This window comes from Bombina bombina, chromosome 3 (genome assembly GCF_027579735.1).
Source record: "Bombina bombina isolate aBomBom1 chromosome 3, aBomBom1.pri, whole genome shotgun sequence".
In the NCBI taxonomy this organism is placed as follows: domain Eukaryota; kingdom Metazoa; phylum Chordata; class Amphibia; order Anura; family Bombinatoridae; genus Bombina; species Bombina bombina.
The window spans coordinates 1,099,980,666-1,100,007,033 of NC_069501.1; the positions used below are offsets into that span (position 1 = coordinate 1,099,980,666).

The 26,368-nt window shown below is 36.2% G+C and overlaps 1 protein-coding gene across 1 annotated transcript in view; it reads left to right on the forward strand.

Annotated features, from left to right (window-relative positions):
* Positions 1-26,368, forward strand: part of DCLK1 (doublecortin like kinase 1) — a 596,478-nt gene that overhangs the window by 362,260 nt on the left and 207,850 nt on the right. The window contains exon 5 of the mRNA XM_053708444.1: positions 6,226-6,320. Within this exon, the coding sequence (XP_053564419.1) occupies positions 6,226-6,320 (95 nt within the window). The remainder of the gene's footprint in view (positions 1-6,225; positions 6,321-26,368) is intronic.

The following is a 26,368-nucleotide window of genomic DNA, read 5'->3' on the forward strand; positions in this document are numbered from 1 at the left end:
GTAAGCATAAATTCTGTTTTTAAGGGCTATTGGTAGTTTATTGTCAGATTAGGCGGTGTTTTTATTTTGGGGTGGCTTTTTAATAGGGGTATTAGATTAGGTTTAATTTGTATTATTTTGGATAATTTTGTTTATTATTTTTTGTAATCTTAGTTTTTTTTTTTTTTTAGTTATTAGTGTTTGTTTTTTGTTTTTTTGTAATGTTCTTTTTTTATTTTTTCGTAGTATTAGGATTTTTTAATTTTTTAATTTATTTTTTTTATTTTTCGTTTTTTTTTTTTTTTTAAATAGCAATCGGCTAGATTACGAGTTTTGAGCGGCTCGGTGCTAACTTGCAAGTTATTGTCACCGCTCACCTCCCTATAGCGCTGCTATTACAGGTTTGCAAAAACCCAGCGTTAGCAGGCAATAAGTGAGCTTTGAGCAAAATTGAGCTCCATACCGCACTCAAATACCAACGCTGCTGTGAGTTGGTTTTACGTGCTCGTACACAATTTCCCCATAGACATCAATGGGGAGAGCCGGCTGAAAAAAAGCCTAACGCAGCCCCATTGATTACTATGGGGAAACAAAATTTATATTTAAACCTAACACCCTAACATAAACCCGAGTCTAAACACCCCTAATCTGCTGCCCCTGACATCGCTGATACCTACATTAAACTTATTAACCCCTAATCTTCCACCCCCGGCATCGCCGCCACCTACCTACACTTATGAACCCCTAATCTGCTGCCCCAATGCCGTCGCTACCTACCTACACTTATTAACCCCTAATCTGCCACCCCCGACATCGCCGCCACCTACCTACACTTATTAACCACTAATCTGCCTCCCCCAATGTCGTCGCCACTATACTAAAGTTATTAACCCCTAATCTGCCATCCCCAACGTCTCTGCCACTATACTAAAGTTATAAACCCCTAAACCTAAGTCTAACCCTAACCCTAACACCAACTAACTTTAATATAATTAAAATAAATCTAAATAAAAATTACTATCATTAACTAAATAATTCCTATTTAAAACTAAATACTTACCTATAGAATAAACCCTATGCTAGCTAAAATATAACTAATAGTTACATTGTATCTATCTTAGGTTTTATTTTTATTTCACAGCTAAGTTTGTATTTATTTTAACTAGGTAGATTAGTTAGTAAATAATTATTAACTATTTACTAGCTACCTAGCTAAAATAAATACAAATTTACCTGTAAAATAAAACCTAACCTGAGTTACACTACTAACACCTAACCTTACACTAAAATTAAATCAATTACATTAATTAAATACAGTTAACTAAATTACAAAAAAAACACTAAATTACTCAAAATGAAAAACAAATTATCAAATATTTAAACTAATTACACCTAATCTAATAGCCCTATCAAAATAAAAAAGCCCCACCAAAATAAAAAAAAAAAACCTAGCCTAAACAAAACTGCCAATATTTTGAGCTTAGGGTTTGGGCGGAAAAAGAGCTAAATGCCCTTTTAAGGGCAATTCCCATCCAAATGCTCTTTTCAGGGCAAAGGGGAGCTTAGGTTTTTAACATAGGATTTTATTTGGGGGAGTAGTTGTGTAGGTTGTCGGTTTTACTGTTGAGGGGTTATTTGTAATTTTTTTTACAGGTAAAAGAGCTGATTTCTTTGGGGCAATGCCTTGCAAAAGGCCCTTTTAAGGGCTATTGGTAGTTTAGTTTAGGCTAGGGTTTTTTTTTTTAATTTTGGGGGGGCTTTTTTATTTTGATAGGGCTATTAGATTAGGTGTAATTAGTTTAAATATTTGATAATTTATTTTTTGTAATTTAATTAATTGTATTTAATTAATGTAATTTATTTAATTGTAGTGTAAGGTTAGGTGTTAGTAGTGTAACTCAGGTTAGGTTTTATTTTACAGGTAAATTTGTATTTATTTTAGCTAGGTAGCTAGTAAATAGTTAATAACTATTTACTAACTAATCTACCTAGTTAAAATAAATACAAACTTAGCTGTGAAATAAAAATAAAACCTAAGATAGATACAATGTAACTATTAGTTTATTTTACAGGTAAGTATTTAGTTTTAAATAGGAATTATTTAGTTAATGATAGTAATTTTTATTTAGATTTATTTTAATTATATTAAAGTTAGTGGGTGTTAGGGTTAGATTTAGGGTTAGGTTTAGGGGTTAATAACTTTAGTATAGTGGCTGCGATTTTGGGGGCAGCAGATTAGGGGTTAATAACAGTAATGTAGGTTGCGGTGATGTTAGGGACAGTAGATTGGGGTTAATTATATTTAACTAGTGTTTGCGATGCGGGAGTACGACGGTTTATGGGGTTAATATGTTTATTATAGTGGCAGCGATGTCCGGAGAGGCAGATTAGGGGTTAATAATTTTATTTTATTGTTTGTGATGCGGGAGGGCCTCGGTTTAGGGGTTAATAGGTAGTTTATGGGTGTTAGTGTACTTTTTAGCACTTTACTTATCAGTTTTATGTTACGGCTTTGTAGCGCAAAACTCATAACTACCGACTTTCAGTTTATGGTACGGATCTTGTAGTTATAGGCTGTACTGTTCACTTTTTGGCCTCCCAGGCAAGCTCGTAATACCGGCGCTATGGAAGTCCCATTAAAAAAAGACTTTTTGAAAGCTGCGGTAGTTACGTTGCGTTACGGCCAAAAAAGTGTGCGGTACATCTATACCTGCAAAACTCGTATTACCAGCGGTAGTGAAAAAGAGCCATAACACTGCTTTTTCACCCATAACGCAAAACTCGTAATCTAGCCGAATGTTAGTTTTATTTATAGTTTAAGCTTAGGTTTTTTTTATTTCACAGAAAAGATTTTATTTATTTTAAGATAGTTATATTGTAACTTTAATTTAAAGTTAGGGGGTGTTAGGTTTAGGGGTTAATAGTTTAATTTAGTGTGTCGAGATGTAGGGGGCCAGCAGTTTTGGGGTTAATAGGTTTAGTTTAGTAGTAGCGATGTGGGGGGCTGGCGGTTTAGGGTTTAATAGCGTTATTATAGTAGTCGCGATGTGGGTTGCTGGCGGTTTAGGGGTTAATAGCTTTATTTAGTGTCGCAATGTCGGTGGGGAGGCGGATTAGGGGTATTTAGACTAGGGGCTTATGTTAGGGTTTTAGGTTTTTACGTAAGCTTCTTATCCCCATAGACATCGCAGGTGTTAGTTTTTTCTAACACTTTCTCTCCATTGATGTCTATGGGGGAAAATGTGCATGAGCACGTCAAGTCAGGCCTTGGCTTTTGTGCGGTATGGAAGCTTAACGCACCATAACGCACAACAAAAGAAGGCTTCTCCCTAACTTGTAATGGCAGTGCTATGGAAAGTGCGGTAGTGCAAAATTGTTAGTGTTATTTACGGACCTGAGCTCACCTATGATTACTCTTTAACAAAGGATTCCAAGAGAACTAAACTAAATTTAAATTATATGAAAATTGAACAATTGATTAAAATGTCATGCTCAATCAAATACAATTAAGTTGAACTTTACTGTCACATTTTTTTTTAAGTATCAATAAAGGATACCAAGAGAAAAAGCTAAATGTGAAAAAAAGTAACTAGTTTGTGTTTTTTCAATTGTGCTTTCAATCTAAATCCTGAAAGTTTAAGTTTGACTTTCATGTCTCTTAAGTATTTACATTTTTGGCTGCTCAGTAGCTCAGTCATTGTAATTAACTCTTCATAAGAGTTCATAAGAGTCATCTGGTATGAAAATAAAACATCAATTACTTTTTATTTAAAAATTTGATAGGCTATTGAATTACATTATATATATAATAAACTACACATTGCTTGGCAAAATAAATGCAAAATTATTTATTTTAAATTGTTTATTACTGTCATTTTGTTAACACAGTTTACAAGTTTTTGTAAAGCTATAGTGGTTCAGGGATACACCTGGTGGGATCCAGGATCCTGGTCTCCTTAGCTGTGGCCAATTAGGGACAGATGTCAATAAGCATGTGTTCTGATCTGATCTATCGCTGTGAAGAACGTTGAAAGGTCAAATTCATGTCTCCATACTTAATGATAGGGGCCACTTAGTTTCTCTGGAAGGACTGAAAAGAGTAGAATTTTCAGAAGTATAAATAGTGTAAATTGCATGGGTCTAAGTATAAATAAATACTGTAATATTGGGCAATCAAATCACTTTTTTGCATGATCTTATATAAAAATGATAGAAAAACTGTCAGTAGAACTGTTCAGGTACTAAAAGGATTACAATCCTGCTGCCTTTTATGGAAATATAGCTTTATACAAACAAGCAGCGACACTATAAAAAGGCATGCCCAGCCTGCTGCTCCCCTACAGAGCAATCTAGAAGGGTCATGTCATATGTAATATAATTGCAAAGCATTTGGAAGAGTATCCATTATGAAAACTGTAGATGAAAAAAAAAGAAAACCAGGTGAAAAACATGTATTGTTGTAAATTAAAATGCCTTTAAATTTGAAAGACCCCTAAAACCTTGTGAGAAGCAATTTTTTCTCAGCTTTGCTTGCAGACTGGAGTAGATCCCCTGTATTGAATCAAAATCTTTCTATAATAAAATACATAGTTTAAATAAAATTGCATGGCAGAGTTATTTTTAATGTTATTCCTGAATCAAATAGACACAGTTTGAGATTCATCTCTATGACGCTTTTATGCTGGTTGAAGTATTTGAAGTAAGTCAGAATCCACAGAGAATATCAGTGTTTCAGGAAAATGTATGTAAAAGTTAGCCAGTTAGTTTGCTTATCTTTTTACTTAACCATGGGATAGAATTATAAAAAAAAAAAAAATCCTGGGTCATGAAGCAAAGGTTGATTAAAGTTTGTTTATTTTATAAATTGGGACAAAGTCAAATCAACCTAGGTATTATTGCATTATGGTAAAGCAATAAATTATAATATAAATTAGGTTCTTTATTTTGTTTATGTTTTTAATAAAGCCACAACGCAGTTCATTTAATAAAATACTTGTGTTTGAAGCTGAAAATTGTAATGTCTATCTGTAGGACCTTACCATTGATGTTCCAACAACCATGATTGTTTTTTGAGGAGTTATTGTCTTTTTAGATGAGTTATTTGATATTTTACCCTCCCTATAGAGCCCCATAATGATTCACAAGATGACATACTAAATTACTAAGGCTTTAGGGGGATATAGATGAAGCAGAGTGGTGGGGTGAATGTATTATTCAGCAGCATTTCGCTTAGCTAACACCTTTTGATGTAGCCCTAAGACTGCACCTGAACCTCCCACTGTTGCTCTGAAGACGTCAGGCTTACGCATAAAAGACATCTGCTTATGAATCCAGCATCTCACAGCTCACTGTGTGAGCAGCCTAGCTTCACATAACCAACCTTGCTGCCTTGCTACGACTTGTTAAAACACAAAGCAGGATTTGTTCTTTTCCATTTTAATATAATCCGTGTATTCACAAAAGCCTGATCCATGTTAGAGCTCATAGAAGGTAAGTTATGGAAGCGTTATTTTAATTTCAGTTCTAAAACTGATTGACAACAATACAGGTATTGGCTCTGTATAAAGTAGTAAGATAATTGTTTTTGTTGTAAAATAATAAAAAAAGTACCTTAACTGCATTGACTGTAAAACTATATTGACATACATAGGGTATGTGGTTGTTGACCTTTATAAATTCAATTTTATAATACACGTTTTCAAATACATTGTGTTTAGATATGATCTATTGTATAAGATATGAACACTGTGCTGTATCTTTCAATCATTTTTTTGTGATTTAATAGAGAAATACATATACTATAAATTCAATTACTGAGCAACTGAGAATTACAAGAAAATACTTTTTATAATTTTGGAAAATGAAGGCAACATTCCAAATCTTTCTAATTAGATGGATTCAAAAAAATTCAGGAATAGACTATGTTACATATATGTCTATGAATAAGCTGTTAGCCAGAGCTTTCATAGCAGCATGATGATGAGGAGGAAGATTATTATTATTATTAGTATTAAAATTATAGTACAGAGATGTAAACATTGTTCTATGGAAATTATATTAATAGTGGTAGATCTAAGGCATTTTGTTGATGCACAATTATTTAAATGAACATCCTTACATTATTTAGCTGCTATGAAGATTTTTCAAATTTTTTGCAGACAAACATATAAGGTTTATATGGAAACTTATCTGTATATGAATTCTTGTTTTGTTGATCTTTTTATGTTCTTCATTTTCTACCCTCAGTAAATGGAACCCCAGGGAGTCAGCTGTCAACCCCTCGCTCTGGAAAATCACCAAGTCCCTCACCCACCAGCCCGGGGAGCCTGCGGAGACAAAGGGTATAGTTTCTATTTTCTCACTTCATAATAAGATGAAAGATGCAAGTGACTGTAACTTAAATACAACGCTTCCCATGTTGTCACAGCTATGTCTTAGTCAGAAGTGTTCTGTATTGTGCTGGAGATCAATAGGATGGCTTGAGATATTCATTCCACCCCATCAGCTTTAAGTGCCTTGCAAGTGATTTTTAAGGAGAAAAAAAAAATCAAAACCCTGTATGACACTATTGTGATCATAGGACTCACAAATTGAAAGGGAGGTAATTTCACAATCTATGTTCATTAAGATTCATAAGTATTATATAAAGGTTTATTTAAAAAATACTAATGAAAAAAACTAAATATGAGAATAATAGTCTTCAGGTTTAATGACGGATAGATGATAGATAGATGGATGGATGGATGGATACATGAGTGGGTAGAAGAAAAAATCACTGAGTTAAGGATCTTAAGGTTATGTGATTTTTTTTAATTTAAAAAGTTTGTTTTAAACAAAGTGCATATAATTTTGTGCATCTTCGTACCTTCAATTCAGTTAAATGTCTGCCATCTAAAACGTAGGGCCCGATTTCCGTGCAGGCAAAATTATTTTAATAGATCTATCCATGCTACGATGCCTGTTACAGCATTCTTGAAAAGAATATTTTACATTTCTGTATCTGAGACATATATATTATAATCTATTGCATTATAGTGCTCAGTAAAATCTGAAGTTTAAAAATTGTACAGAAAGTAAAATGGAACAAAATAATAACTTCATAATGAAAAGTAAAATAATAAAGAAAATACAAACTAAAAATTGTTATTTCATAATACAAAGAAAAGAACATAATAAAAGTACAAAGTGAAACACATTGATGTATAATAAGGCAGTAATACTAAATATGTAATGTATGAGGTAACTACTATATACAAAAAGGTAATAGTGCATTTTGATATAGTAAACAACACACCAAAAAATAATAAATAAAATGTCTGGAAAGAACATCAAGGACTCTCCTTTTTTGGTAAAGTCTCAATCCACATGGGCACACTGGTCACTCTTCCACAAACAAGCTCTGGATTTACGCTTTAACAAAGTGGTGTTTCTTGAAAAAAAAAAAAAAAGTTGGGCGCCACATAGCATATCCTGTGATAATAGTTCTCAACCTAGACCCACTGTATTGTAGTTTCAGGTTCTGAATAACACCAAACACAGTATATATGATGCTTTATAAAGGATCATATATACTATGTATATCTTTGATTTTACCTAAAGAAACGGCCATATTGCTGCTCTAATAGGCTGATAAACACGTTGTAATAGAGCTTTGCTCAGTGCTTTATGAAAGTGAGGTTTATATATTGAGCAATATAAGCATTTAAAACTTATTTTTTTAACTAAAACTATCTGTGGAATATTGGAATCCTGGTTTGCTACCAGCCCAGAGGGGGTTCCAGTGTGTGTATAGACACTGTTTGTTTGGTGTTATTAAAATACGTGAGTACATTAAAGTACATTGGGTCTGGTTTAAGATCTATTGTCACAGGATACGTTAGGGACACCCCACTTTTCCAAAGTGAAAAACGTAATTGGTATTTTTTTTAGTATAACATTAGTCTTGCAATCTCAGGGAGTGGCTGCGCAGAATATCCTTCAGGCATGTAGGAAGTTCTCTCAGAGTTGTCATATTTTCTAACGCCAAGCTAGAAGTGGCTAAAAGTTAACATACATAGAAAACACTACAATTTAATTTTTAGTTTTTGAAGAAAATGTGTTATCGGTGCCAGGTGGTCCCTGTTAAATTTGCTTTCTCCTAGTACATTCCAGAGTATTATATTACTTTATGTGAGAGGCAGATTGATAACTGACAAAACATCTAGGTTAAGACACCTTTTTTAGAGACTTGAGTGACCTCTGCCCATGTGAGGATCAGTGTGATGATTTACCTTGATGCTGTTGAACTTTAAAGAATTAGACCTCTACTCTCACCTACTGATTTTAAGGACACAGAAAACAATGTCTGCCCATGTTAGTATGAGAGACTGATAGGGCCAATGTCCATTAGGTTATATAGTTCCAATATGTCCACCCTTCAGTAAGCAATACAATTAAAACTATACAGTTTAAATCATGGATTTCCTTCAACAGCACTTTGGGGCATACATTGTCTGAGTACCCTTGATATAATCAGGTATAGTTGCATGATCTACAAGGGTACAAGAATAACTATCCATCAATTCAGGCTTGTTTAGGCCCTTTAAGTTTTAAATTCAACACCTTCTATAATATTTATATGAGTATAGACAACCGGTTGTATTGTAATTTGTTATATTTTTCTGGGATGGTTATTGAATGGATTAGGAGTCTGGAAGATCTGTAAATTTTCATTCTTTAGTGTAACTTCATTATGTTAGCATCACAACATTTATACAATGTAACAGAATACTCTAGAATTTATTCCTGCTTGCCAGTCTGCTCCCCTACCATTTATTTTGCTCCAATTCTAGTAAACTGATTTCACAAATAGCTCCCAATGCTGAAAAAATGTTTAGAACAAATAGATTACACTTAGAAAGAAATCTTATTCAAGTTATTTGCTGTCAATTTCTTTAAATGAAAACACATGTAAAAGCATTAAATGCTGGATTCTATTTCTCTTGTTAAGTGTATCCAGTCCACGGATCATCCATTACTTGTGGGATATTCTCCTTCCCAACAGGAAGTTGCAAGAGGATCACCCACAGCAGAGCTGCTATATAGCTCCTCCCCTCACTGCCATATCCAGTCATTCTCTTGCAACTCTCAACTAAGATGGAGGTCGTAAGAGGACTGTGGTGTTTTATACTTAGTTTATTTCTTCAATCAAAAGTTTGTTATTTTTAAATGGTACCGGAGTGTACTGTTTATCTCAGGCAGTATTTAGAAGAAGAATCTGCCTGCGTTTTCTATGATATTAGCAGAAGTAACTAAGATCCTTTGCTGTTCTCACATATTCTGAGGAGTGAGGTAACTTCAGAGGGGGAATAGCGTGCAGGTTTTCCTGTAATAAGGTATGTGCAGTTAAAATATTTTTCTAGGGATGGAATTTGCTAGAAAATGCTGCTGATACCGAAGTAATGTAAGTAAAGCCTTAAATGCAGTGATAGCGACTGGTATCAGGCTTATTAATAGAGATACATACTCTTATAAAAGTGTATTTTAAAACGTTTGCTGGCATGTTTAATCGTTTTTTACATATGTTTGGTGATAAAACTTATTGGGGCCTAGTTTTTTCCACATGGCTGGCTTGAATTTTGCCTAGAAACAGTTCCCTGAGGCTTCCCACTGTTGTAATATGAGTGGGAGGGGCCTATTTTAGCGTTTTTTTGTACAGCAAAAATTACAGACACAGACATCCAGCTTCTTCCTGCATGATCCAGGACTTCTCTGAAGGGCTCAAAAGGCTTCAAAAGTCGTATTGAGGGAGGTAAAAAGCCACAGTAGAGCTGTGGCAGTTGTGACTGTTTAAAAAACGTTTTTGTCATTTGTTATTCCGTTTTTGGTATTAAGGGGTTAATCATCCATTTGCAAGTGGGTGCAATGCTCTGCTAGCTTGTTACATACACTGTAAAAATTTCGTTAGTGTAACTGCATTTTTTCACTGTAATTTCAAAATTTGGGAAAATTTGTGTTTCTTAAAGGCGCAGTAACATTTTTTATATTGCTTGTAAACTTGTTTTAAAGTGTTTTCCAAGCTTGCTACTCTCATTGCTAGTCTGTTTAAACATGTCTAACACAGAGGAACCTACTTGTTCATTATGTTTGAAAGCCATGGTGGAGCCCCATAGGAGAATGTGTACTAAATGTATTGATTTCACCTTAAACAGTAAAGATCAGTCTTTATCTATATAAGAATTATCACCAGAGGGTTCTGTCGAGGGGGAAGTTATGCCGACTAACTCTCCCCACGTTTCAGACCCTTCGCCTCCCGCTCAGGGGACGCACGCTAATATGGCGCCAATTACATCAGGGACGCCCATAGCGATTACCTTGCAGGACATGGCTGCAATCATGAATAATACCCTGTCAGAGGTATTATCTAGATTGCCTGAATTAAGAGGCAAGCGCGATAGCTCTGGGGTTAGGAGAGATACAGAGCGCGCAAATGCTGTTAGAGCCATGTCTGATACTGCGTCACAGTATGCAGTACATGAGGACGGAGAGCTTCAGTCTGTGGGTGACATCTCTGATTCGGGGAAACCTGATTCAGAGATTTCTAATTTTAAATTTAAGCTTGAGAACCTCCATGTATTGCTTGGGGAGGTATTAGCTGTTCTGAATGACTGTAACACAGTTGCAATTCCAGAGAAATTGTGTAGGCTGGATAGATACTATGCGGTGCCGGTGTATACTGACGTTTTTCCTATACCTAAAAGGCTTACAGAAATTATTAGCAAGGAGTGGGATAGACCCGGTGTGCCCTTTTCCCCACCTCCTATATTTAGAAAAATGTTTCCAATAGACGCCACTACACGGGACTTATGGCAGACGGTCCCTAAGGTGGAGGGAGCAGTTTCTACTTTAGCAAAGCGTACCACTATCCCGGTTGAGGACAGTTGTGCTTTTTCAGATCCAATGGATAAAAAATTGGAGGGTTACCTTAAGAAAAATGTTTATTCAACAAGGTTTTATTTTACAGCCCCTTGTATGCATTGCACCTGTCACTGCTGCGGCGGCATTCTGGTTTGAGGCCCTGGAAGAGGCCATCCAGACAGCTCCATTGAATGAAATTATTGACAAGCTTAGAACGCTTAAGCTAGCTAACTCATTTGTTTCTGATGCCATTGTTCATTTGACTAAACTAACGGCTAAGAATTCCAGGCGCATAGGGCGCTATGGCTTAAATCCTGGTCAGCTGACGTGACTTCAAAGTCTAAATTACTCAACATTCCTTTCAAGGGGCAGACCTTATTCGGGCCTGGCTTGAAGGAAATTATTGCTGACATTACTGGAGGCAAGGGTCATACCCTTCCTCAGGACAGGGCCAAATCAAAGGCCAAACAGTCTAATTTTCGTGCCTTTCGAAATTTCAAGGCAGGAGCAGCATCAACTTCCTTCGCTTCAAAACAAGAGGGAACTGTTGCTCATTCCAGACAGGCCTGGAAACCTAACCAGTCCTGGAGCAAGGGCAAGCAGGCCAGAAAGCCTGCTGCTGCCCCCAAGACAGCATGAAGGAACGGCCCCCTATCCGGAAACGGATCTAGTGGGGGGCAGACTTTCTCTCTTTGCCCAGGCATGGGCAAGAGGTGTTCAGGATCCCTGGGCGTTGGAGATCATATCTCAGGGGTATCTTCTGGACTTCAAAGCTTCTCCTCCACAAGGGAGATTTCATCTTTCAAGGTTATCAGCAAACCAGATAAAGAAAGAGGCATTCCTAAGCTGTGCGCAAGACCTCCTAGTAATGGGAGTGATCCATCCAGTTTCCGCGGATGGAACAAGGACAGGGATTTTATTCAAATCTGTTTGTAGTTCCCAAGAAAGAGGGAACCTTCAGACCAATCTTGGATCTAAAGATCTTAAACAAATTCCTCAGAGTTCCATCATTCAAAATGGAAACTATTCGGACCATCCTACCCATGATCCAAGAGGGTCAGTACATGACCACAGTGGACTTAAAGGATGCCTACCTTCACATACCGATTCACAAAGATCATCATCGGTTCCTAAGGTTTGCCTTTCTAGACAGGCATTACCAATTTGTAGCTCTTCCCTTCGGGTTGGCCACTGCCCCGAGAATTTTTACAAAGGTTCTGGGCTCACTTCTGACGACATCCTGATACAGGCGTCAAGCTTTCAAATTGCCAAGTCTCATACAGAGATAGTTCTGGCATTTCTGAGGTCGCATGGGTGGAAAGTGAACATGGAAAAGAGTTCTCTATCACCACTCACAAGAGTCTCCTTCCTAGGGACTCTTATAGATTCTGTAGAGATGAAAATTTACCTGACGGAGTCCAGGTTATCAAAACTTCTAAATGCTTGCCGTGTCCTTCATTCCATTCCACGCCCGTCAGTGGCTCAGTGCATGGAAGTAATCGGCTTAATGGTAGCGGCAATGGACATAGTGCCATTTGCGCGCCTGCATCTCAGACCGCTGCAATTATGCATGCTAAGTCAGTGGAATGGGGATTACTCAGATTTGTCCCCTCTACTAAATCTGGATCAAGAGACCAGAGATTCTCTTCTCTGGTGGCTTTCTCGGGTCCATCTGTCCAAGGGTATGACCTTTCGCAGGCCAGATTGGACAATTGTAACAACAGATACCAGCCTTCTAGGTTGGGGCGCAGTCTGGAACTCCCTGAAGGCTCAGGGATCGTGGACTCAGGAGGAGAAACTCCTCCCAATAAATATTCTGGAGTTAAGAGCAATATTCAATGCTCTTCTAGCTTGGCCTCAGTTAGCAACACTGAGGTTCATCAGATTTCAGTCGGACAACATCACGACTGTGGCTTACATCAACCATCAAGGGGGAACCAGGAGTTCCCTAACGATGTTAGAAGTCTCAAAGATAATTCACTGGGCAGAGTCTCACTCTTGCCACCTGTCAGCGATCCACATCCCAGGCGTAGAGAACAGGGAGGCGGATTTTCTAAGTCGTCAGACTTTTCATCCGGGGGAGTGGGAACTCCATCCGGAGGTGTTTGCTCAACTGGTCCATCTTTGGGGCAAACCAGAACTGGATCTCATGGCGTCTCGCCAGAACGCCAAGCTTCCTTGTTACGGATCCAGGGACCCGGGAGCAACGCTGATAGATGCTCTAGCAGCTCCTTGGTTCTTCAACCTGGCCTATGTGTTTCCACCGTTTCCTCTGCTCCCTCGACTGATTGCCAAAATCAAACAGGAGAGAGCATCGGTGATTCTGATAGCGCCTACGTGGCCACGCAGGACCTGGTATGCAGACCTAGTGGACATGTCATCTCTGCCTCTGAGGCAGGACCTTCTAATACAAGGTCCTTTCAATCATCCAAATCTAATTTCTCTGAGACTGACTGCATGGAGATTGAACGCTTGATTCTATCAAGGCATGGCTTCTCCGAGTCAGTCATTGATACCTTAATACAGGCTCGGAAGCCTGTCACCAGGAAAATCTACCATAAGATATGGCGTAAATATCTTTATTGGTGTGAATCCAAGATTTACTCATGGAGTAAGGTTAGGATTCCTAGGATATTGTCCTTTCTCCAAGAGGGTTTGGACAAAGGCTTATCAGCTAGTTCTTTAAAAGGACAGATCTCTTCTCTGTCTATTCTTTTGCACAAGCGTCTGGCAGAAGTTCCAGACGTCCAGGCATTTTGTCAGGCTTTGGTTAGGATTAAGCCTGTGTTTAAAACTGTTGCTCCCCCGTGGAGTTTAAACTTGGTTCTTAAAGTTCTTCAGGGAGTTCCGTTTGAACCCCTTCATTCCATTGATATTAAACTTTTATCTTGGAAAGTTCTGTTTTTGATGGCTATTTCCTCGGCTCGAAGAGTCTCTGAGTTATCTGCCTTACATTGTGATTCTCCTTATCTGATTTTTCATTCAGACAAGGTAGTTCTGCGTACCAAACCTGGGTTTTTACCTAAGGTGGTTTCTAACAGGAATATCAATCAAGAGATTGTTGTTCCATCATTGTGTCCTAATCCTTCTTCAAAGAAGGAACATCATTTGCATAATCTGGACGTAGTCCGTGCCTTGAAGTTTTACTTACAGGCTACTAAAGATTTTCGTCAAACATCTGCCCTGTTTGTCGTTTACTCTGGACAGAGGAGAGGTCAAAAAGCTTCGGCAACCTCTCTCTCCTTTTGGCTTCGGAGCATAATACGCTTAGCCTATGAGACTGCTGGACAGCAGCCCCCTGAAAGGATTACAGCTCATTCTACTAGAGCTGTGGCTTCCACCTGGGCCTTTAAAAATGAGGCCTCTGTTGAACAGATTTGCAAGGCTGTGACTTGGTCTTCGCTTCACACCTTTTCAAAATTTTACAAATTTGACACTTTTGCTTCTTCGGAGGCTGTTTTTGGGAGAAAGGTTCTACAGGCAGTGGTTCCTTTCGTTTAAGTTCCTGCCTTGTCCCTCCCATTATCCGTGTACTTTAGCTTTGGTATTGGTATCCCACAAGTAATGGATAATCCGTGGACTGGATACACTTAACAAGAGAAAACATAATTTATGCTTACCTGATAAATTTATTTCTCTTGTAGTGTATCCAGTCCACGGCCCGCCCTGTCCTTTTAAGGCAGGTCTAAATTTTAATTAAACTACAGTCACCACTGCACCCTATGGTTTCTCCTTTCTCGTCTTGTTTTGGTCGAATGACTGGATATGGCAGTGAGGGGAGGAGCTATATAGCAGCTCTGCTGTGGGTGATCCTCTTGCAACTTCCTGTTGGGAAGGAGAATATCCCACAAGTAATGGATGATCCGTGGACTGGATACACTACAAGAGAAATAAATTTATCAGGTAAGCATAAATTATGTTATTATGCATTTTTAAAGTAGTAAAAAGCAGTCATTTTACAAAGAAGCAGTGTGTCTGCTTGTTTTTGTGTAGCTGATTGTTAATTGCTCGCTGAGTTAGTCTATGTGAATTTTAAATAAAGAAGAATCCAAGTATACATCATAAAACATTTCTCAGCATTGCAGAATTCATGTTGAGTAACGTGTTCCTTTAAAGAGACACGCAATCCAATTTTTTTCTTTTGTGATTCAGATAGAGTATTCAATTCTTAACAACTTTTTAATTGTCTTCTATCTTCATTCTCTTGTTACCCTTTATTGAAGAAGCAATGGGAGCTAGCTGAACACATAAGGTGAGCCAATTATAAGAGGCACAAATCAGCAGCTGGCTCCCTGTAGTAAATTGCTGCTCCTAAACTTACCTAGGTATAATGTTTAAAGGGATATGAAACTCAAAATGTTTCTTTCATCATTCAGATAGAGCAAACATTTTTGTATATAGAACTGTACAATTTATTTCTGTTATCGAATTTGCTTTATTCTCTTGGTATCCATTGTTGAAGGAGCAGCAATGCACTACTAGGAGCTAGCTGAACACATTGGTAAGCCAATGACAAGAGGCATATATGTGCAGCCACAAATCAGCAACTAGCTCCCGTCTCTTGAGCCTACCTAGGTATGCTTTTCAACAAAGGATAGCTGCACCTCACTGATGAGGCCCACAATAGGCCGAAATGTACGTCTGGGGTGTTGCTGTTTCTCTTGGAGGGATTCCCTGGTATTTCAGGGCTGGACTGTACTGTTAAGTCAGGATCAGACTGATATGCTTCAGGAAAGTTCTTCTCTGTGAAAGGCACATGTTGAGAAAAAAGAGGCTGCTTCTAGGGTGGTAACTAGCCATAGAACAAGCTATTATGCTATTGTTCATTCCCAGGTTGAGCGCTTCTCTCTTTTTATTTATGCTTTTCGACAAAGGATCCCAAAAGAAGTAAACAAATTAGATAATAGAAGCAAATTTAAAATTATATTATCGTTTTGAATAATGAAGGCAAAATGTTGTGTTCCATGTCCCTTTAAAAAAATGATACAAAGAGAATAAAGAGATTAGATTATGGAAGTTATTTGGAAAGTTTCTTAAAATCACATGCTCTATCGGATCATGAAAGTTTAATATTGACTGTTTCTTTAACTGAGCTAATTAATGGGTTAACTTCCTCTATCAAGTAGCAACTGGTATAGATAAAATAAGGGTTTTGTACAGCAACAGCAACACATTGTATAGCATTTAAAATACTGTTAACATAATTTATACAAACTACAGATAAATCTTCATTTGTTTATTAATCATTTCTGACTTACTTGGTAACAGAGGCTACAATATTATATAATAAATAATCAGCAAACACATCATATCATTTAAAAACTCATCTTGCTAATTTAGTTTTGTTTGCATGATTCATATTTAATATCAGAGGCTAAAAAGTTATGTTTTAAAAAATGATTTTAATTTTCTCTCATAAATAAATTCCTGTTGATCATCAGATTGCTGTAGGGTAAATATACACAATATGGCCAACAGTATGTGAACACTCCTACTAATTATTAAGTTCAGGTATTTCAGACATGTCCATTGCTATCAGGTGCATACAGTTAATCACAAATCTATGAAATCTCCATAGACAGTGCAATCACAGTACAATGGGTCATACTAAAGAGCTCAGTGACTTGAAACATGACACTGTCATAGGATGCCACCTTTGGCACAAGTCAGTTTGTCAAATATCTGCACTACAAGTTCTGCCCCAGTCAACTGCAAGTGTAATTATTGTGAAGTGGAAGTACCTAGAAGCAACAACAGCCCACCACAAAATAGTAGACCACACAACTCTCACAGAAGGGCTGCAGAGCGCTGAAGTGCGTAGCATCTAAACATTGCTTATGATCTGTTGCATTACTCACTACAGAGTTAAAAGTTTCCTCTGAAAGCAACATTAGTTCAAGAACTGTTTATCGGGAGCTCCATAAAATGGGTGTCCATGGTTGAACAGCTTCGGATTAAACTGTGCAATGCCAAGTGTTGGTTGGAGTGATGCAAAGCACACCGCAAATGGGCTCTGGAGCATTGGAAACATGTTCTCTGGAGTGATTAATCATGCATCACTATTTGTCTGATGGAATAATCTGGATGAGGCAGAGGGGATGCTATCGACCAAAATACATAGTGCCTAATGTAAAATTTAGTGGAGGAGGGACAATGGTCTGGGGCTGTTTTCTTTTTTTTCCTGGTCCCGTAAGTTCAAGTGAAGGGTCATCTTAATGCTACAGAATACAAATACATTTTAGGCAATTGTGTGCTTCCAACATTGTGGCAACAGTTTGGGGAAAGCTCTTTCCTCTTCCAGCATAACTCTGCCCCAGTTCACAAAGTGAGGTCCACAAAGACAGGGCTTGACGAGTTTGGTGAGGAGGAAATCTAAGTCACCTTAACTTTGTCCTGATCTTAACCCCACTGAACACCTTTGAGATTAATTGGAACATTGTGAGTCCAGCATCAGTGCCTGACCTCAGAAATGCTCATTTGGCTGAATGGGTACAGACACACTCCAAAATCTTGTGGAAACTCAACTCCGTATTGATGCATAAGGCTATAATTTTAGAATGGGATGTCCAAAAAGTTCATAGAGGTGTGATAGTTAGATTTCCACATACTTTTGGTCATGTAGTGTATAACAAAGATGTCTAGAAATTTACATTAAGCTTTGAAAGTCTCTTGAGTTTGTATCATTGTAAAGGCGACATAATTACATTACATAAAAATTAATTGATAATTGCTTCACCTACACAATGTTGTTATTTGGGGTTCTTGCTGTTAATTAGTTGTGTAAGATGCCCAGTACATGATATCTTTCACATAAAACAAGAACTAAAAGTTAGGTAGAGGAACTATAAATATACCCACAACCCTTGGGAAGTGCATGCAAAACAGTCTATGTAAATGTATTTGTAATATATATAATTACATGTCTGGTAAAGTTGTCACTGCATATAATGAAAAGTGTTCTAGAGATGTAGTCATGATCTTTTACCTAAGTCAAGCATATGAAATTCATGAAGACTTTGCCATTGTGAAGTATATCATCTTGCTATTTCAAAGCTGACGAGGTTGTCTCATTTTAATTTTTCCTTTATTTTTAACCATTCTCAAGTTTTCTTTTGTTCATATTTTAGAGTGAACTTTTGAATAGTTGAAGTTGTTTCAGTTTAATTAGTTCTGAAATGTTTTTAAGACCTGTTTTTTTATGCTGCTATCATTCACTGTAGTCCTTGTTATTTGCACTAAGAGGTTAACGTCTGTTCCTTTTTTCTTTATAAAGGAGAGTGACTCTTGGCTGTGACAAGGGTTGGGTACAAATCTTTATGAATTTTGCTTTTTTTGAGTTGTGATTTTGTGAGATTTTTTTCTACAAAGTGCTATTTTCACATATGGGTTGTATTGAATCTAGGCCATTGGGTGTAGTGTACAGCAACGGATTAGGACAGCAACACTATTTCTGCTTTTTTTAAAAATATATTTCATATTAACTGAGATTAACACAGTCAGGTTAACTACAGAGTTAGACAAAAATACATACATACAGATAGACATTGATAGCTTTAAAATTATATTTATGCAATTTTCATATTTAGTAAAGTGTTACTATGTATTTACTGTAAATATTTCACATTCCAATGTTCACATTGCAGATGTATGAATAAATAGAATATATTCTTATATGTGAAGAACATTGGAATGTTAAATATTCATATTTTCATGTTGGTTTAGCGCACTTGAGAATATGTGAATGGTTTTGTGTGTGAGTAGGTCTTTTTATAGCTTTTTTTGTTCTATTTACTTCTATGGGGGAGTAAGGTATCGCGCATGCAATATTCTTAGTTTGGCTTTTTTCCGCATGTCGGGTTAGTGTACAATCGATAACTTTTTACTTTCAACTTTTTTTTTTTTAAATAAACTTTTTATTGAGACATTCATAAACATTACATGGAAAAACCACTAAAACATAGCATAGGGAGAGTTACATGTGCGTCAGATATAAGTACATTGTTAGTGTAAATAGGCAAAGAGCATGTCTAAATAAGACCAAATATAAATAACCATATACTGACATCATGTAAAATGGAAACTAGTGGATCAAGAAAATAACCTCAGGTGCCTCTTTTCCATAATATAAGACAAATATGGAAGATCAGTGGATAGTTATATCTATTATGTGTAATGGTTCCGGAAGTCTAGCGATAAGACCCATAGAGTCCAGGAGCTTAATATTAATTACCACAGCTAGAGCACAACCCAGGAAAAGGAAGAGTAGAAGAAGGGGCAGGTAGGAGGAGAAAAAAAAGGGGGGAGAGAATAAGGGTGCGGATATAAAGTGGGACGGGGTGAAGTAAAGTGAGGTGAGGGGAAGTTCTAATTCAATAAGTCAGATCTATGGGGCGCCTCCCATCCCGGGAATTCAGAAAACCATGGGGACCAGATTTCATAGAAATATTCCATCTTATCCAGGACCTTGTATGAGTATTGTTCCATTTGACCTATTACTTTCAACTTTTAATACAAGCACAACCCAACGCGCATAAAAAATTACTTCTAACACAGAGCTCAAGTGAGAGCATTAAATAGCGCTCAACTTGTAATCTGGGCCTAATTATTCTAAGAAATATTGGCAAGATAAATTAGTGAGACTGCAGGTGTAAAATGCTTATAGAATATAATAAGGACTGTGAAAGAAAGTTAGATATGCACAGGATACTCCTTTTCCAGAACTCCACTATCGAGCCCACTATCTGAAACTGTGATAATTATTTTACACAGAAACAATACATTGTGCAATGCAATTTGTAAAATATACACAGAAATGTACAAAGTATGATCATAATTTGTTAAAGGTACACAGAAACGTTTACGTGCAATCTTAATTTGTTAAAATCACAATCCCTATTACAATACATTATACAAATTGCATTAAAACACAAAACATAAAGCACAAGAATGAAATATAATAAAACTTAAAGGACAAAATGTGAAGTATAAAGTAAATTTAAATATAAAGCATAAAGGTAAATGCAGGGTATGTACCTTAGAGAGACATAACAAATTTTGACCTTCTAGATTCTTGTAAAAGTCATTTTAAATGTGATGGATCTTTTAGATAATCTAGACTGAGCAGGGAGCATGAAGGAATCATGGTTAGTTCTTGAAAATTCAACAAACTGATAGTTCAGCTTGGAAATTATTTATTTGACACAGTCAGATTCACATTAGGAGGATTTCCTATTCTCCCCCCATTTTTTCTGAAAACACCAGAATTAAACCAAGTGCATTCCACACAGTGAATTTGGTTATTGGTTACCACCGAGGAAATATGATAAGGGGTTTTAAAAAGCACTTGCCCTTGTAATGCAAATTTTGCCGGAAACAATATGTTTCAAATGATTTTTAAACATTTATTTTGTACCCAAACATGTAGAGTTTCTTTGCTGAAATATATTATATATAGAATTTATTGAATAGTTCTTTAGCTGATAGGCACTGCCTTTCAGATAGAATATTACAACACTACAGATTCCACTTCCATGTATCCTTTTAGATAAGCTAAACATTTATAATTCACTGCTTAGCTCCCATTTGATATTTCTGCTTTAATTTTTTTGCTGCCAAACACCCCCCCCCCCCCCACACACACACATATACATACACACACAGACACATACATACACATACACACACAGACACATACATACACATACATAGACACACACAGACACAGACACATACATACACACAGACACATACATACACATACATAGACACACACAGACACAGACACATACATACACACACATAGACACATACATACACACACACACACACACACACACACACACACACACACACACACACACACACACACACACACACCGTACTACTTCACTATCCTCATTGGTCTTATTTCCTCTCTGTGTAGGCTGCATCTCATATTGCAACACTGTCATTGGCTAAAAAGCTGTGCTAAGTGTCTCAGAATGTAAAGAGAACAATGAAATGAATGCTATAGTTAGTAACTGAAGAAGGCATTGCTTTTTATTATTTTTGGACTGTGGTATAAACCTTGTGATATTGGGCTGGAGGCAGTTTTCTGATATTCTTGCTCCTTTTATCTTGCTTTCTGTTCACTCTCTTTCCTTCCAGTCTCATGCCTCATTTGAACGATTACAGGATTCTGTGAAAATTAAATTGAACATTAAACTCAAAATTGTTATTTCATTATTCAGATAGAGAATACAATTATAAACAACATTCACATTTACTTCTATTATTTAATTTGCTTCATTTTTTAGATATCTTTTGTTAAAGAAATAGCAAATCACATGGGTTAGCCAATCACACGAGGCATCTATGTGCAGCCACCAATCAGCAGCTTCTAAGCCTATCTAGATATGCTTTTCAGCAAAGGATATCAAGAGAAGGAAGCAAATTAGATAATAGATGTACATTAGAAAGTTGTTTAAAATTGCATGTTCTTTCTAAATCATGAAAGGAAGAATGGGGGTTTCATGTCCCTTTAAATTCACTATGTGTGCATTTATATTATCTGATGTTTTCTTAAGGGCATTTAAAAGTTGAGCAGTACCATGTTCCCTGAGTTATTTTAGTAAGGTTCATGCCAACACTGATTTTAATATATTTTATATTGAAAAGCTTACCAATATACTCTATTTTAATGATGTGCATTGTAAAATATATAGTCAATTCATTTTTATAGTCCTATCTAAACTCTTTTCATTGCAAAATGAAAATAATTGCACAAACATCCTTACAAACATCCTTGTATGATAACTAAAAGAGTGTGGACTGATTTATTAATATTCCTGCTGTCTCTCAAATTTAAAATTGTATATGGCATTTACTATTAGACTGATGTAGAAAACCTAAATATTTTCCTAAGATTATGCAATTATGTTTAATTAAGTTGTAAGCCGCACACACCTAACTGGTTTAGCATAAATCTAATCAGCTGCTTACTCTTTTAGAATAGCAATTTATACCAATCTTCAAAATATTCTTCGCACATTATTTTATAATTAAAGGGATATTAAACTCTAAATTTGTCTATCATGATTCAGATAGCTCATGCAATTTTAAACAACTATAATTTACTTCTATTATCAATTTTTCTGCGTTCTCTTGGTATTTTTGTTGAATAGCAGGGACATATGCTTAGGAGTCAGTCCATTTCTGCAGCCATTTTGCAAGAATGTTATACATTTGCAAGAACACTAGGTGACATTTCCTGCCATGTAGTGCTCCGAATGTCTACCTAGGTATCTCGTCAAAACAGAATATCATGGGAACAAAGCAAATTTGATAATAGAACTTAATAGGAAACTTTTTTTTTAAATGGTAAGTTCTGTCCGAATCACAAAAGAAAACTTTTGGGTTTCATATCCCTTTAATTTAGTCAGCAAAAAACATTTTGCAATAATAATTTGTAATATATCAAACATCTGTATCATAAATCTAAATATCCTGACCACTTGTTATAGCATTAAATAAATATTAATATTAATTAGTAGAGAACAACTGATCAGTTTCTGAATTTCACACTGTGCTGCTATAGCAACCTTTTCAGTTATCACACTACGCAGGATACATATTCCAATTCTATTCAACATACGTAAACAATAACAAATTGTTTCTAGGAATTCAACAGATGATTCAGAATGATTCACATTTTGTTATTCATAGTCAAGGCAAAAAAAAAAAAGTATTCCGTGGTTTAGTGATACTATTTTTATTGGACTAATGGTTCATATTAGAATACAGTTTTCTTCTCTTACACAAGAATAAAGCAATATGATTACTTTTAAATCTTAGCTTAAAACATGTCCGATGGGTTAAAACAAGATATAAAAACAAGGGATATAATGCTCTAAATGGTTTTTAGTGAGCCCTCAGGGGCGTAACTAGATCTCAGTGGCCCCAGGGTAAAGGTCCATATATCAACAGCGCCATTTCTGACTGTTTGCAAAAGCTGAGCCAGGTAGGTTTTTCTATACAGTAACACTGTGATAACCATCTCTGGAAACACTGCCGCCATATTATAAAGGGAAATTAATAAACTTTCCTTAAACAGAGGGTGTAGTTAAAACCTGGGGCCCACAACCCCCCTGTGGCAGCACTGCTGATTACAAGGAGAGATGGTCCCAGTTTGAATCTAGATCTTTGAGACCACTTTAGTTATATTGTTGCGGTCTCCTTTCCCTTTCTTAGTACTTGAATATTTTTGTCTAAAATTATGTCATGGGTAGTTCCAAATTTGTCACTTTTTTATTATTATTTTATTTTTGCATGCATGGGAAAGAGAGGGAAGTATTGAAAGCTTGTCCTGTAATACAGAATGTTAATCGTGTGGGGGGATAATATATATATACTGTAGGCACTGTAAGGAAGGCACTCTCTGGTGTGTGTCCCCAAAACGTCACACTTTATATATTAAAGTTACTCACTAAAAAGACCAGAGAGTGCCTTCCTTTATCTTTATATTTACCTGCTATCACCCTGGCATTCGCTTTTGGAGGTGAGAGTGCTCTCTTTGAACATTATATATATATATATATATATATATATATATATATATATATATTGTGTGTTCATTCAGAGGTTTTGGATACCCTGAATGTGGAAGAAGGTGGCGGCGTGTGCCATTTAGCTATTTTCTGAGCCGTAATATGGATATACTCACATAATGCACTAGCATTTTATATACTAGAATACCCATTTAAGGAAGAAATATGTTGATAACATTTCAACTGCAACAAGGTCTGAGAAATTTATATCAGTCTGATCTTCTTTTTTTTTTTTTGCGTGTCTGTATTACTGGGGTAGCTTTAAAAAACAAACTACATTGTAGCATTGCATGTGTTCAGTACAGCTGCATATTCCTGTCTCTCAAAGTCATAATTTGGTACAAATAAATTTGATGACAGGGTGTACTGTATGTGTATATTTGATGGACTTTTCCATTAATGCACCAGCTAGTTCCCAATTACATCTGATACCCTTGTAGCATGCCTGAGGCATTTGTTACTTTTTAAACCACTGCCATTTCATAACCCTTCTAATACTATATATGTACCATGATAGTTCTACCTAAGGCTGGTGCTTTTGGGATATATAAATGTGAAAAAGAATTTCCTACTGGTCCTGCTATGCGCCACTTATATCAGCAACATTAGAATTTAAATATTACCACCTGTGATTATATAAAATAATTGATTTCTTAAAATGATCACAGATTAATCTCACACTGTACAATTTATGTACAGTATCTGGATCACTTTTTTGGGGCTTTGCCATTTCTTTTTAATTTTATCCTAAATTAAGAAATACAACAAAAATATACGTTTTATCTTCATAATGCCCTTGGATTACCACATGCCCTGATTTATGTGAATATACATTAATAATTTTACAATTTAACAGCCTCTACCCTTGGCATTACTCAGAATACTTTTTAATATGTTTGGCTAAATCCCAGCTCAACCTTCCTGTCTACTTCCTGATAAACAGGTTTTTTTTTCTTTTAAAGGCTCTGCACACTCCTTGGGTGCAATTTAATAGCATAGAAGCTTTGATTTCTTGATTACACCATCAACAGTTACTCTATAGTATATATTATTCTGTTTCTATTTTGTTTTAAGACTTTTAGCGAATTAAAGAACCAAAGCATCCACAAAGCAAAGCCCTGCAAAATGATGTATTATTCATTTGTAGGTTCTGTGCCATCACATTTTTATTTTCTGTGTTTATTGACTGATATAGATCATGCTCTCTCCCACATTAAAGGGAAGTGAAAGCCAGAAGGAAATTTTCATGATTCAGATAGAGCATTGTTTCCCAACCGCAGTCCTCAAGTCGCCCAACAGGCCAGGTTTTTATTATAGCTGAACCAGTGCACAGGTGAAATAATCAGCTGATGGGCGAGAGCAGGTTAGTAACCATGGTTACTGATTATCTGATTACTTCACCGGTGCACTGGTTCAGCTATAATTAAACCTGGCTTGTTGGGGGTACTTGAGAACCGCGGTTGAGAAACACCAAGATATAGCATGCAATTTAAAACCACTTTCCAATTTACCTTTATTATCTAATTTAGTTAGTTGTTCTGGTATCCTTTGTTGAAAAGAATAACCAGGGATGATCAGTAGCAGCAATGCACTACTGGGATCTACCTGCGTATTGGTGGCTACACATACATATCTTTTGTCATTGGCTCACCTGATCTGTACAGATACATCCCAGTAGTGCATTGCTGCTCTTTAAACTTTAATAATAGAGACCTAGATTACAAGTGGCGTGCAAATGATAGCGCAGGACACGATAAGTAAGCAGTATAGCTAGCCCACGCTAACATTAGCATGCAAATTGATATTGCAAGTCCATGGTAAATCCCAAGGGGTAGCATGGCCAACATCACTATAGCGCAACCTATACTTTCAATGGCTATCAGGCCCACGCTAAATAGTGATAGTTTTACAAATTGAAAGTTATAGGTTGCACTCGAGCGGAAGCCAAAACTGCACTAGAATATTTAGCATGGCTTGAGACTTGAAATAAAATGTACAGTTTAAAAAACATTACATTAAACACATCAAGAACACATTAAAACATTATTACACTCATATATACACTACAAAAAATATCCTTTAAATATTTATAAAAAGTTTTATTAAAGGGCTAAAAGGAATATATGGTATATGTTTAATCTTTAATATTGCATCTAATACAAATCAAATGTTGCTCTTTTCAGTGCACTGTACCTTTAAAATCACTGTTATTCTCATAGGCATAGGTTTTCCTTTCAGAGTAACAAGTGTTTTGAGAATTTTGATAAAAGCTCGACACCTGTGAGATCTGTAGGGTGAAAATGTTTACAGAATTACCATTTAATATACTCTTTCCAATGCCTATGTTTAGTCCATTTTACAATAAAAGACAATTAAGCTTTGTATTTTGTACTTAAAAGTATGAATTTATATGTGCTTTTTGCACACCCCGTGTACTTAAATTACAATTTATGCTCTGCATAACTAATGCGATTTACGAATGTGTAATTTTAAATACAAATTTTACAAAATTGATAAAATAAAATTTAACTTAAAGGGACAGTCTACAGCAGAATATGTATTATTTTAAAAGATAGCTAAGATTAGCAATTATTACCTATTCCCTAGTTTTGCATAACCAACAGAGTTATATTAATACACTTTTTATCTCTATAATTACCTTGTATCTAAGCCTCTGCAAACTGCCCCTTATTTCAGATCTTTTGACAGACTTGCATTTTAACCAATCAGTGCTGGCTCCTAGGAACTCCACGTGTGTGAGCTCAATTTTATCTCTATGAAACACATGAACTAACACCCTCTAGTGGTGAAAAACTGTCAAAATGCCCTGAGATGAGAGGCTGCCTTCAAGGGCTTAGAAATTAGCATATGAAGCGCCTAGGTTTAGCTTTCAACTAAGAATACGAAGA